The sequence below is a fragment of the Rhynchophorus ferrugineus genome, unplaced genomic scaffold (genome assembly GCF_030347505.1).
Source record: "Rhynchophorus ferrugineus isolate W39M unplaced genomic scaffold, kcgeb_rfMv2 rfM3, whole genome shotgun sequence".
NCBI classification, from domain to species: Eukaryota; Metazoa; Arthropoda; class Insecta; order Coleoptera; family Curculionidae; genus Rhynchophorus; species Rhynchophorus ferrugineus.
Window position 1 is genome coordinate 9,264,374 of NW_027472582.1, and position 12,945 is coordinate 9,277,318.

At 32.2% G+C, this 12,945-nt stretch overlaps 1 protein-coding gene across 6 annotated transcripts in view; it reads right to left on the minus strand.

Annotated features, from left to right (window-relative positions):
• Window positions 1-1,743: 1,743 nt before the first annotated feature.
• Window positions 1,744-12,945, minus strand: part of LOC143192624 (prestin) — a 35,512-nt gene continuing 24,310 nt past the window's right edge. For all 6 annotated transcript variants that reach the window (XM_076398085.1, XM_076398086.1, XM_076398084.1 and 3 more), the window contains 13 exons: window positions 9,861-9,979; window positions 9,612-9,772; window positions 8,868-8,979; window positions 8,450-8,640; window positions 6,062-6,226; window positions 5,896-6,000; window positions 5,705-5,838; window positions 4,440-4,602; window positions 4,021-4,233; window positions 3,722-3,958; window positions 2,970-3,116; window positions 2,058-2,217; window positions 1,744-1,992 (listed from right to left, as the gene is read on the minus strand). In XM_076398085.1, the coding sequence (XP_076254200.1) occupies window positions 1,862-1,992; window positions 2,058-2,217; window positions 2,970-3,116; window positions 3,722-3,958; window positions 4,021-4,233; window positions 4,440-4,602; window positions 5,705-5,838; window positions 5,896-6,000; window positions 6,062-6,226; window positions 8,450-8,640; window positions 8,868-8,979; window positions 9,612-9,772; window positions 9,861-9,979 (2,038 nt within the window). In that variant the 3' untranslated portion in view covers window positions 1,744-1,861. The remainder of the gene's footprint in view (window positions 1,993-2,057; window positions 2,218-2,969; window positions 3,117-3,721; window positions 3,959-4,020; window positions 4,234-4,439; window positions 4,603-5,704; window positions 5,839-5,895; window positions 6,001-6,061; window positions 6,227-8,449; window positions 8,641-8,867; window positions 8,980-9,611; window positions 9,773-9,860; window positions 9,980-12,945) is intronic.

Below are 12,945 nucleotides of genomic sequence, written 5' to 3' on the forward strand. Positions count from 1 at the left end.
TAATACTTTTGATGCAGCTCACAAATGATTTTTCGGCTTTCCATTTGCTTGCCATTCAATTAATGTGGCACCCAACTTTTGGATTTTGCCCATTGCCGCTAATCGTTTCTTGGATCACATTTAACGCTTCTGTAAATTATTTTTGAGGTTGTGTTGGGTCTTCATCCAATAACTATTGCGGTTTCGCATCTTCAAACTTTTTCGGTGTACCAGAACGTTCTTTGTATCGCACATTGAAATCACCACTTTTAATTTTCGAAACCACGCCAATAGCATTAAAATAAAAATTTATGACGCTGTTACTTTCGCAAAATATGTATAACATAGAATAATATACAATATCAGTACATAGTATAAAACAAAGTCGCCTTTTCTGTCCCTATATCCCTATGTGCGCTTAAATCTTTAAAACTACGCAACGGATTTTGATGCGGTTTTTTTCAATAGATAGAGTGATTCAAGAGGAAGGTTTATATGTATAATACATGCATAATATACTAAGGCAACATTGCTAATTTTAGAGGTTTCTAACGTGATGTCGTAAATTAACCTATTTTTTTAGGCTTATTTAGCAATTAGCAAAAACGCTGCCTAACCCTACGAGTTAGATCAAATTAATGTACTACAGTATTGTACACCATAAAAAGGTCTATAAAAAAGTCCGCGATGGTATATGTTTATCTTTTAGGGATAACCCACATTAACCATTTTTATTGTTTACTTTTTACGTGAGAAAATGGCTTATTTACGAAGCTATTTTAAGCAATACGGCAATAATCCTTATCGAATTAAGTACCTTAAATACAGTGTGCAATTAATATAGATCAATATGGTTCCTTACAGCATGTAAATTAAACAAATATTTTCGGAGATATTACAAATTTAAAATTTGCGTTTAAAAATGTGTAATGTAATAAAAATTGTATGAATTTAGATATTCCAAAGATAGCAGGAAATCTTCATAGTTAAGTATAGAGGAAGAGGAATTGTTTTACTCCAAATTTAATGCGTGCAGGCCAAGGGCAGTAATGAATGAACCAAAAATACTGTTTTCATTGAGTGACATAGGCATATATATTTTATGCCCGTGCAAAGTCGGAGCGGGCCGCTATGTTTTTATATACAACGTTCATATTTTTTCTGTAGTGTATTTAATTTAGTATCAGCATTGCACCCGTGCGAAGCCGGGGCGGGTCGCTAGTAATATATATGGTACTCTATGATATATAGCTGTGAAGCTTGATGTTAGTCATATGTCAGTACAATAAAATGACATGTGCCAAATCGTAACATTCCATATTTAAGCCTAGCGATATCTGTTAGAAAATCCGGCATACTTTCCGGTACACCTGGTATAACATATTAAAAATATATTATGATTTTTGTATGTTGCTTCATTCAATATTATATACGTATTATTTAAGAAAATATTTTTCTAAATCAATGAAAATGAACAATAAAAAAAGTGGTCCAAAATAGGACGAAGAAGACACGCCCTAAACCTTACACCTACATTACAGATGCCTTTCAAAATAAGTTTAAGTGAGAATAGTTTGGTATTAATTTAAGTTGTATTCATTATTTATCTATTTTAGTAGAATAGTGATCAAGAAATTCCTTTAAGACAACTCTATCTAATCTAAATTAAGAAGAATTTAAATTGAAAGTTAATTATATTTGGGAAATTTGAAGTTGACATGGTTATAAACCAGAATCACAATTTCAAAATTAAACTTCAAACTGTATCTTGGTAATTCGATTTATTTTTCAGTAAACATTTTTGTAAGTATTTAAGATAGTCGAATCCATTCTTATTTAAGTATTTTTTGCCTCTTCTAACAGATTTAAATATGTATAAGAATCACGTCTTGTTCTGAACTAAAATATTTGTTTGCGCGTAAAGCACGGCATCGTGTACGGTGGGGAAGATGACGAACTTGCTATCCTTCTTCTCCCACCTATCACAGTTTGTAATGACTTCATATACTTGACCTGAAAATAATTTATTATTCGTTAATATTAATTTTAGGCAGTTTTTTAAGATATCATCACGTTACCTGAACAGCCAGTTAAGTATAAGGCGATTCTTAATTTATCCAGATCGCTTTGCAGTTGTCTTAAGAAATTAACACCCGATGGGTCGACGAACGTTAGTGATGAGAAATCAATGACGATTCCTCTGGCCAGTAAGTCTTCCTCTTCATCAAGGGGTATGCCCTGCGATATGCAAATTATATTAAATTAATTTACATAAGGTGTTTATTGTACTTAAATTTATTACTAAATTCATTAAATTTTGAAATAAAAAGTAACAACATTTACAATTGTTTTCGGCTAGAAGCTAGAAAATCTTTATCGAGTTCCGAACACTTAGTTTTTGGACTTAGTTAAATAAGTTATAAGAAATGCTGCTTCACCCCAAAATGTCTTATTCTTATTTCCAAAAGCAATTACAGTATTTTTATTATATTTTAAAGTATCCTTTTACCAACTACGGGTTTATCTGGACTGGGCCTAAAGTTTAACGTGGGCTCCGAACCACGGTGCTCGGCATTAAGCCTACCGACTGGCGAGTGACCAACTTTAGAAATCATCCCAGAAGACATCCGGTATTACCCAGCCTGGTTACTGGCGTGACTGGGATCATTTTCCTTGTCGGATTTTACACTCTTGCCTAGAACATTCACAAATTTTTTTCAACAATCATAAACATAAATTTACGACCATGCCCCAACAGGATTCGAAGCCGCGGTTATCGCAACAGTAAGAGTCCCATCGCCTTTACCACTGTGCCACCAAGCCGGCTCAATTACAGTATTTGATAAATGTTTGATTCATAGGTGAGTTTGTATTGAATTAAAAAATGGGTTTAAACACTAATTAAAAATAACTTGAAGTATTATCGTTCCTAATCTTATTAGCCGTGTAAACTGCTTGGAATTTATTTTTGATTTATAAAAAATACTAACCTTCTCCTTCAATTTGGTACGTTTCCTTAATATGGCACCGGGATCCAAACCGACCTTTTGTACGAACAAATCCTTGAACGCATCCCTAGAAGCGAAACTCAATCCTCCCACGAAGTGGATAATCTTCAGTCCCGGTACTTCCACTGTCTAAAAAAGTTTTAAAGTGCCTGATAATACTGATAATATTCAAATGTTTAGATATTTCTACTAATTTGTAATGGAATTTAAAAACGTTAATTGTATGTTTCGATCATCTTTTGTTGTATTAATTGTTTATCTTATGATATAAATGATTATTTAGCGTTCTAATCACCGATTGCGTCTATTGTTTGTTGTCGTTACCGGCCTTTTTCTCAATAGTTTTTAGTTATTTAACATCTTGTACTATACCATTCCTCGTTTTATAAATGAATTGAAGTTCTGTGGATATTTCAATGATCGTCTGGACTTAAATACATGATTGTTATATCTTTGTCGATTGATATAGATAAATAAATTCATTTCCAACTTGACGGGCAAAGAAACCAGTATGGTAAACAAATTTGTAATGGTATTTTCAGTTAATTTATAGGATAATCACTTTATCTCCTTTTCTCAAGCCCAACAATTTACAAGTTTTATTTCGTCAACTCCTCGTTCATCCGAAGTTTTTTTTCTGTTTGAGCTGGTTTACAATTATAATTACCACCACTAGACCGCACTGATAAGAATAATTCCTTGCCCTAACACTAAATAACTTTGTATTTACTAACCGCTTTGTGCCTCTTTTGATCCAAATACAGATCGGTGCCCGAGAGACGACCCAATATCGATGCTCTGGGCCTCAGACCTTGTGCCGCAACGCTCAAAATCGACATGGCTACACCCGCAACGAGACCAATACTGATCTGGACGAACAGCGTCGTGCAGAACGTGACAACCCATACCAAGCCGTCCCACTTGCTCAGTCTCCAATGCTTCGGCAGATCTTTTACCTGAATTAACATTCCCTAGAGAAAAAAAGAAAATTATTTCAGGCACGTTTCGTAAGAGATCATCTAATTTTGTTTACCTTCAAAGCTACTACTATAATACTAGCCAAGATACAGCGTGGCAATGTCTGAAAGACCGGCCCTACCCAAAGAAGTACTATGAGTAATAACGCGCTGCTGATCACACTGGCTAACTGCGTCACTCCACCTACGGACATCTGGATCAGCGAACGTGACAAAGATGCTGTTATGGGCAAACAGGAGAAGAAAGACCCGATCGTGTTGCTGATTCCCTGATATGAAAATTGGCAGTTAAAACAAAATTAAGCGTAAATTAAATTGATTTAAAGCGATATAATGTCAAGTTTGCATTCTTTCTGTCCTCATTTTTTAGTAATGTTGGAAATGATTTTGGAAACATAATGTTATCTTGCAAATAAGATACTCTAGCTTTTTCACTCAAAATTCTATCGCTCTACAAAAGCACACTAAATCTTACCGAAGCCAACAGCTCCTGGTTGGAGTTCACTTCGTACATGAGCTTCCTGGCAAAAATTAGAGCCATCGACATGGTGATGGTGTAGGAAACCATAGTTATTACGACTACGTCAACCCAAATGTAAGGCAACAGTTTGAATATAGGCAAAGCAGGCTGAGGTAATCTAGATCAAAACAAAAATTTAAGTTACTAATTGTTTTATTATTTATTTAAATTTTACTTGTTTTTAAACTAAGGTTTATGCCACTAGCATCCTAGTATGGCGGTAAAAGTTGTCAAACATCTTAAAGTTCGAAAAAAGAAAACGACAACAAGCTATGGTCAAAATTGTTTTATGTAAAATATTGTAAAATTTAAGTCTATATGCTATAGAGTATTGGTACCAATCATTTAAATTGTGTAAACTCTCCTACAATAAAATGATTTGTTGTTGCTACATTTTCAGATGACACCATAATCCAAGCTATTGGAGATAATAACACTGAATCAACGGAAAAGTTACAAACTGCTATTTTCGAAATAGAATGCTGGATAGAAAAATGAAAAAATCAGGCACAATCCAGTATATATAAATCAGCACGTAGTTCTATATAGAAATATAGCCAAATACCTTGGCATAACCCTTAATGTTAAACTCACTAAGGTGGAAGCCGCATATAAGAAAATATGTGAAAAACAAGGTGAAGTACGAAAAAAATACTGATTATTGGGTAGATATTCAGCCCAGTCAGTATATAATAAACTTTTGTTTTACCAATAAGTCTAGAAACCAGTATGGACTTATGGTGTTCAACACTCGAGTTGTACCAGCCAAATCAATAGGAATATCAAACAGATATTCCAACAACAATCTAAATAAGGACCTGAAGTTAGCAACTGTCGTTATCAAGGGCTATGCCCGAAGACATGAATTGCGGGTCCATCAGCACATCAATTTACAGGTTCTCCAGCTGCTAGATAATGATCAGGCTTAGTTAGAAGATTAAGGAGAGTAAAAGTGTATATCGTAGAATAAGTATTTTGTACTTTTAAAACTAGCAAATTAGGATAAAAACAAATAGCTTGTTAGTTTGAATTTATTAGATTGCTATGATAAATAATTTTAAAAAAAAGTCAGTATAGGACTGTAGTTGCCATTATCAGAAAAAATGAAATTGAAATTATAATAGCATATTGCCAGAGATACTGGGGAATTACTGGTACTCCCAGTAAGAGTTACTAAGTATTATAACACAATCAATATCGGCTAATATAAGTTAACTTACCCAGTTGGAATGAAACCGACGGTCCCTACATTCCTCGTATCATCGATTCCAGTGAAATAAGTCACTATGGTGCCCAACATCACAGCAACTAGCTCAATAGGAAAAGGCACTTTAAATCTTTTAGACCACCATGGCTGAAAGATCGAATCTCAGCAAGTAACGGCGAAAAACTCGGTAAAATCGTTACTTACCTTGACTACTTCATTGTTAATTATCAAACAAAAACATGCTATACCACTTATGATGATGGCAGTGAAATTGGCATGAGGTAGGGCTAAAATAGAATCGCGCACAGTCTAGAAGAACATCGTTTAGATCGCATTCAGCCATAATTAACCCGCGGAATATAAAACTTACATAGATGAATGCAAAATTTCCTCTGCTTTTCGGTATGGACAAGCCCAAGAGATCCTTGAGCTGGGAGGACGCAACGTGGAAAGCTGAGGCACATGTAAATCCACTAACTAGGGTATCGGAGAGAAGGCTGGATACTGCGCCCATTCGAAATACATACATGGCCAGCTAAAAAGGGTTTCATTACAATAATATAATTTATTACATTGTTACTAGTCGTTGCCGACTAACCTATAATTTGTTTTTACAATAACTTAAATGTAAGTAAATATCTAGGAGAACTCATCGGCCTTATCTTAGACTCTAGTGTAGTAATCTTGATGTATTAACGCAGCTCTTTTTTCTTTTAAATGCACCTCACTATACTCCACAAGATTAAATTGTTTGATTCTTTTGAGTCTGCTCTTAGTTTTGTTCTAGTGTTATTCAAGGGTTGAAATACTTCGATATTGACATGAGAATGGAGTGTCTCCTTGCGATTTTCTTGATTTCCTCAGTGACTCGGTAAACGAAAGTTTCGTTCGAAATAATCAGATCTGTAGTATTTGAGATCTGATCTGATTTATAATACTTTTCAGGATTTTATTCTAGAAAACTTATATTGTATTTATATTAGTTTCCGTGGAACATCCTCTTAATTGAATTCTGTATGTCCATAGAGGTTTCAATATTTGATCGTATAACAGCAATTTATTATGTATAATTATAATTATAGATATCCTATATCTGAACTCCAGTACTTTTCTTTTCTTTTTTAGATTTTTCTTCCTGTTTTCATTCCAGATTCATTTCGAGATACTTCACATGGTTTGGTTTTTCTTGAATTTCGTGTAGAATCTTCGCTATTCACTTCGCCGTCACCGGCATCTGTGGTATATCACATGTGTAGGGTAGGTAAGAAATTGGCCTCAATATACTTCCTTGTGGTACACCTGCTTCTTTTAACGTATAGTTGGCTTCCTTTTGTTTGACTCTAAATATTCTGGCTGTAATGTAAGATTTTAATAGTTCTGGGTGTTGTTTTGGTAATATTTTCTGTAGCTTATGAACCAGAACATCATACAGCCTTATCTTAGTCTTAGCTTATGAACCATATCTTATCAAAGGCTTGTGCTACGTCTAAGAATATAGCTGAACATACCTTTTGCTTTTATAGGCTTTTACAATTGCATTCTAGGCACATAGTGCATTGTTGAATATTCGTTAATAACCCTTAACTAGTGTGAAGGTATTAAGTTTTTTCTCTCTATAATCGGTTTTATTTTCTTTAAACGGAGTTTTTGAAATATCTTAGATGTTACTGGTAAAGGTGCGATAGGTCTATATTTTAGTCTAAATGCTGCATTGATCAAGAAAAACACTTATGGCTGATGGATAAATTTTAGCTTCTTTTAAGGGCATATTTTAAAAGTTCTCAACTCCATCCGCGCTATCTAACAGGTTAATTGAAAAGTCCCCGGCCTGACACATAGATGGCAGTACTAGAATTAAATCCATATGTTTTTTAGTTAGCCCAACCCTCAAAAGATGCATGTATAAATTTGACAGCTGTCGGATTATTAGTTTGTGAATTATAGAATTTTGTGTGAAGCTACTTTTGTTATTATGAAAAAATGGATAAAAAGGAATTTCGCGTGTTGATAAAATATTGCTTTTTGAAGGGAAAAAATTTAGTTGAAGCAAAAACTTGGCTTAATGCCGAGTTTCTGGACACTGCCACTGGAAAATTAACCATCGAAAATTGGTATGATGAGTTTAGACATGGTGAAATGAGCACCGAAGACGGTGACCGCAGTGGACGTCCAAAAGAGGTTGTTACCCACGAAAACATTTGAAAAGTCCACAAAATAATTTTGAATGACCGCAAATTGAAATTGAATGAAATAGCAGACACTCTAAAGATATGAAGTGAACGTGTACATCATATCATTCACGAATATTTGGGTATGAGAAAGCTCTGTGCAAAGTGGGTGTTGCGCGAGCTCACTTTTGACCAAAAAAAAACGCCGAGTTGATGATTCGGAGCTGTGTTTGACGATGATCAAGCGTAATAAACCCGAGTTTTTGCGTCGATATGTGACAGTGGATGAAACATGATTCCATAATTTCACTCCGAAGTCTAATCGACAGTCATCCGAGTAGACTGCACACGATGAGCGGGTTCACTCAAAGCATGATGAAAAGGCAACAGTCGGCTGGCAAGGTTATGGCGTCTGTATTTTGGGATGCGCATGGAATAATTTCGCCAGGGTCGCTATAATCAGTGTATCACCCTTGAAGGGAATTATGTTGAATAAAAAAAATTATTTTGTCAAAAAAATGTGTTTTACTATGGTAAGCCGGAGTTTTTAATTGACCTTATTTATTCAACCACAACATATTATTTCTTACCTGCATTAGAGCAACACCAAAGGTAACAGTAGTTCCTACTTGTATAGTGGTAAACGATTGGGTTTCCCCTCCAAATGCTTGGGTAACCAATGGGTTGTCTATACTTCTCATAGTGCCATTCTGCATTATCTCAACCGTTGCATACTCACTAACAACTTTACCAGTCATCAAACATACAATGGCAAACGTTCCTAGAAACATATATCGGTAAGCAAATAGTTTTGAGTAAGCTTACAGAACAAGTTCAATCAGTATGGAACAAAAAGAGTTTCTGGATTTTTTTTCAAATATGTAAAATATTTCTTATAAATAATATAAGGCCTCAATCATCCGATTTTTATATGAGCGATATGTCAATGGAGAGTTCTTAATGCTAAATACAAAAGATTGGGAAACAAATTCGAATTGCAATACTTACCCATAGAAACGTGCCTTGATGTACCAAAAATAAAGTAGATTAAAACCGGAAAAAAAGCCATATAAATTCCTACTATGGGAGGCACGTTACCCAATAATCCATAAGCCATTCCCTACAAACATTTATTTTATATTTAATTTTTTTTAACTACCAGGATATACAATAAGTATTTGTAGGGATAATAAAAATGTATGATGAAATTCAATACATTTGTATCAAAAATCTTATATTGTCGTTTTTGTTTACATTAATATCTATTATTACGTATACTGTTGTTTATATATTAGCATTTCAAGCTGTGTTAAGCTATGAAGAATATATTATAGATATGATGAATTAGGTAACCATTGGTACAAATTTGTTTAAGTTTGATTTGCAGCGATTTTTTTACAACGCATTTCCAATACACTCAGTTTCCCGGACTTCATTTTCACTAATTATTCTAAAAAATATCAAATACTAATATATCAGCCTTGAATTAAACTAAATTTAGAAGAAATACCACACAAACCATAATCTAAACAATACTGTAAACTAAATTTACTTTTCTTTGAAACCGATAAAATATTTCTTTCTAAATACCAGTTAGATAACAAAATTAAATCAGAGTCAATCATGTCATCGGAATGAGACTATTCGTAATACTTTTTTTGGAAAAAATAAAACAAATAATATACTAGCACGGTTATCTATCGAAAGACAAAACTTTTTAAATAATTTATTAACTATCCATGTACAACTCACCTGAGGTATATGCATAATAGCTACAGTAAATCCACTAATAATATCCGAAAGAAAACTTTTCTTCCAATTATACTCCGGCAACCATCTACACAATGGGATGCTGTCCAATAAACAACTGAGCGGGTGAATGGATTTGCAATATCGACAACATTTTGCTTTTACTACGAAAAATAAAAATTATAATATACAATTACTTATGAAAATATTAAATAAGATGAATTGGCGTCATGAATAAAGCCAAATACTTACTTGTGGAATAGGGTTTCTCATAGAGGGTATCCCTGTGAAGATCTTCGATTTGGTATACTGGCCTTTCTATATGCAGATCAAACGAATTCTGATTTGCTATGTCTTCTTTGTTCGTGTAACTAAAACAAAATATAATAATTGGTTAATAAATACGTTGGCGATTTGATGACAATTTGAAAATTACAATTTTTTTGACATAAACTGTGTTGACATTACATTGAAAACGTCTACTAATAAAGTAAATAGTAAATTGTTATTTTATATGAATTTATAGTTATTAAAAAGTAAACACGCACATTTATTTTATTATTAATTACTTTAAAGAATTATTATTTTTTAAAACATAAAGTTAAATATTCTGTACTAAAAATAAGGATAATCTTACAAAAATGTTAAAACTCAAAGTTTGACAAAACGTCAAAACCATTTAATCGAATTTGGGATAACCCTATCGACAACTGGTATAATCCTAAACCGAATTTCCTACTTCCTACGAACGTATTTCGAAGTTTAAAATCCGGATGTGTTATTTTGACGCATCCGATAAACGAAATTAATGAAAATAATTATTCCATTTACTTTAAGTTACGTAAAGCACCGTGTGTTATAGTACTTATTATAATTGAAGGATAGGCGATATTGCCAGTTTGCTAAGATATTTTTTTGTGTAGCTACAGTTTTATAGTCGTAAATTCAGAGAGTTATGGCTTGATTTGAATAAATTGGTAATGCTATACAATATTAATAAAACCAATTGATTAGTTATTCAAATAATTAATTATTAAATAAATTCAAAATAGTTAATTAACATATTTTGAAAACAAATTTATTTTCAAAATATTAAGTCTGAAATAGAGAATGACATTTTAGAAATTTTAGTGGTTACTCCTACTACATTCAAGGCACTATATAGTCCTTTCAATAAAACAGTCAAAGCGCGTCATAGATGCCATCGAATATACCGCCAAATGCAGTTTTAAAAATGTTTTAAGCTCGGATTTTTCCTTCTCATTTTACTCTAGTTAAAAACAGACAGAAAGAATGCCGTCTAATGCGCCGGAATATGTCACCGAATCAACCTATAAAATTCGTTTTGGGTTAATACTAGTAGACCATATTGCCATATATCTACAAAATTCTTTAAAACATTAGTTATAATAATTAGAGGTTATAAACAGGCAAACGTAAACCAAGTTGATAGGGTAACATTGCGACTTTCGGACGTCATAAATTTTGATGACGCACATTGGCTGTTTTAATGGATGGGCTATATATATATATATATATATATATATATATATATATATATTCCCCATATCTAAATACAATTCATACAATTTGGCAACATTCTACCAATTTTAATTATAAGTCCAACGTGATGTTTTCAAGTCACCCCTAGCTTTGTAATAAACTATAGGAACTGGTCTACTGGAATTTTAAAATACAGATAACTATATTTAATTAGTTTAATAGGTTATTAAAGACATGATATATTATTTGTAATTTTCATTCGCTACTCGGCAGTTCCTAGTTAATTAAAGTGAAGTAAATATGGAGAGTAAATATATTTTGGCTTTTGTAATTAATACCAACAAACAATTTACATTTGTAATGTAGGCGTAGGTTCAATATTAGAAACAAATATTACCGTAGCTTGTTATCGGAAAGAAACCAAGTAAATATAATGTAAATGGAAAACCAGACTAGTATATTAGGCTATTTTCGTTCGTTATATAAGCATATAAGCTCACACCAGAGAGGAAAATGTTTCTAACAATTATTGTTTTATCATAAATATATTTAAAACTAATTTTAGTTTATGATGAAAACAAATTACAGTAGATATAATAAATATTGGAGTCGCTTTTTGACACTTAACATTTATAATATCATTGAGTTTACATTTATTTAATTATTTAAGATTCGTACATATAGTTTGTAAGAGGCACGACACCCAATGCAAGTCATGGATGACGTCAAATATACTGCAAAATGTGATTTTTAATAATGTAAAATTCGTTTTAAACTTGAGTGCGGATATTTCCTTCTTAATATACCCTAATTAAAATGAGACGGAAAGCTTATTGCTTGCTTGCGCCAAAACATGTAACTGAATCAATCTATAAAATATGATGTATTGATACTGATCGACCGTATTGTCAAATGTTTACAAAATTATTCAAAACGTTAGTGATAATTTTTTATATAAGAAGATAAGATTTTGTAGACATTTGGCAACATGGTCCACTAGTTCAAATTTTTATGAATAATTAAATTTTTATCCAAAAAAAAACCGACATTATTTATTATACACAACACTTAATATATATTAAAAACAACTTTTACTCATAGGAAGTATCTATAAATATATGTATACTATAGTATAGTATAGTTGCATAATATTAACAAAATCTTAAACAACTGTTACTATTTTAGTCTAAAAACCACTTTTACTTGACGAATTTTCCTTCTGTATAATATTTATGACAATTGACTGACATTTGCTTTCAAAAATTTTTTTTGAGGTAAGCATTTGAAAAAATCTTGAAACTGGCTAATTAATACCTGATGTGATATTTTTTATATAAACTTTAATAAATAACGCTTTCATTAACTAAGTAACTGCTGTAATCATTGAATATAAATATTTATTAAATATATTTTTAGTTGCAGAATACTTCTTAATATTTATGATAACTGCTCTCCTTAACGTTCAAGATTTTCAGAATACGTGTGCAAAAAAATAAAAAATGTAGAAAAAAGTGAAAGTTCAAAAAAGTGAAAGTGCAAAATATTATTGGTGTGATACTTGGTTTCAAATGGCTTTTAGTTGGTGGTAAATGATTTTTTAGTGAATAAAGATTGTGAGGAAATTTAAGTTTTAAACATTTTGAAGTTAAGCATTTGAAGAAAAATAAAAAGTTTGTATCAGGTAAAAGTAATACAAAAATTAAAGAAAGGCCAATTTAGATAGGTTGTACAGATTTAAATCTAGATGGCGATACTAGAATCAAATAAATTCAGCTATATTTATGCAAAATGGGGACAAAACATTAAGACAATAGTGAGCATTTGACAACATATA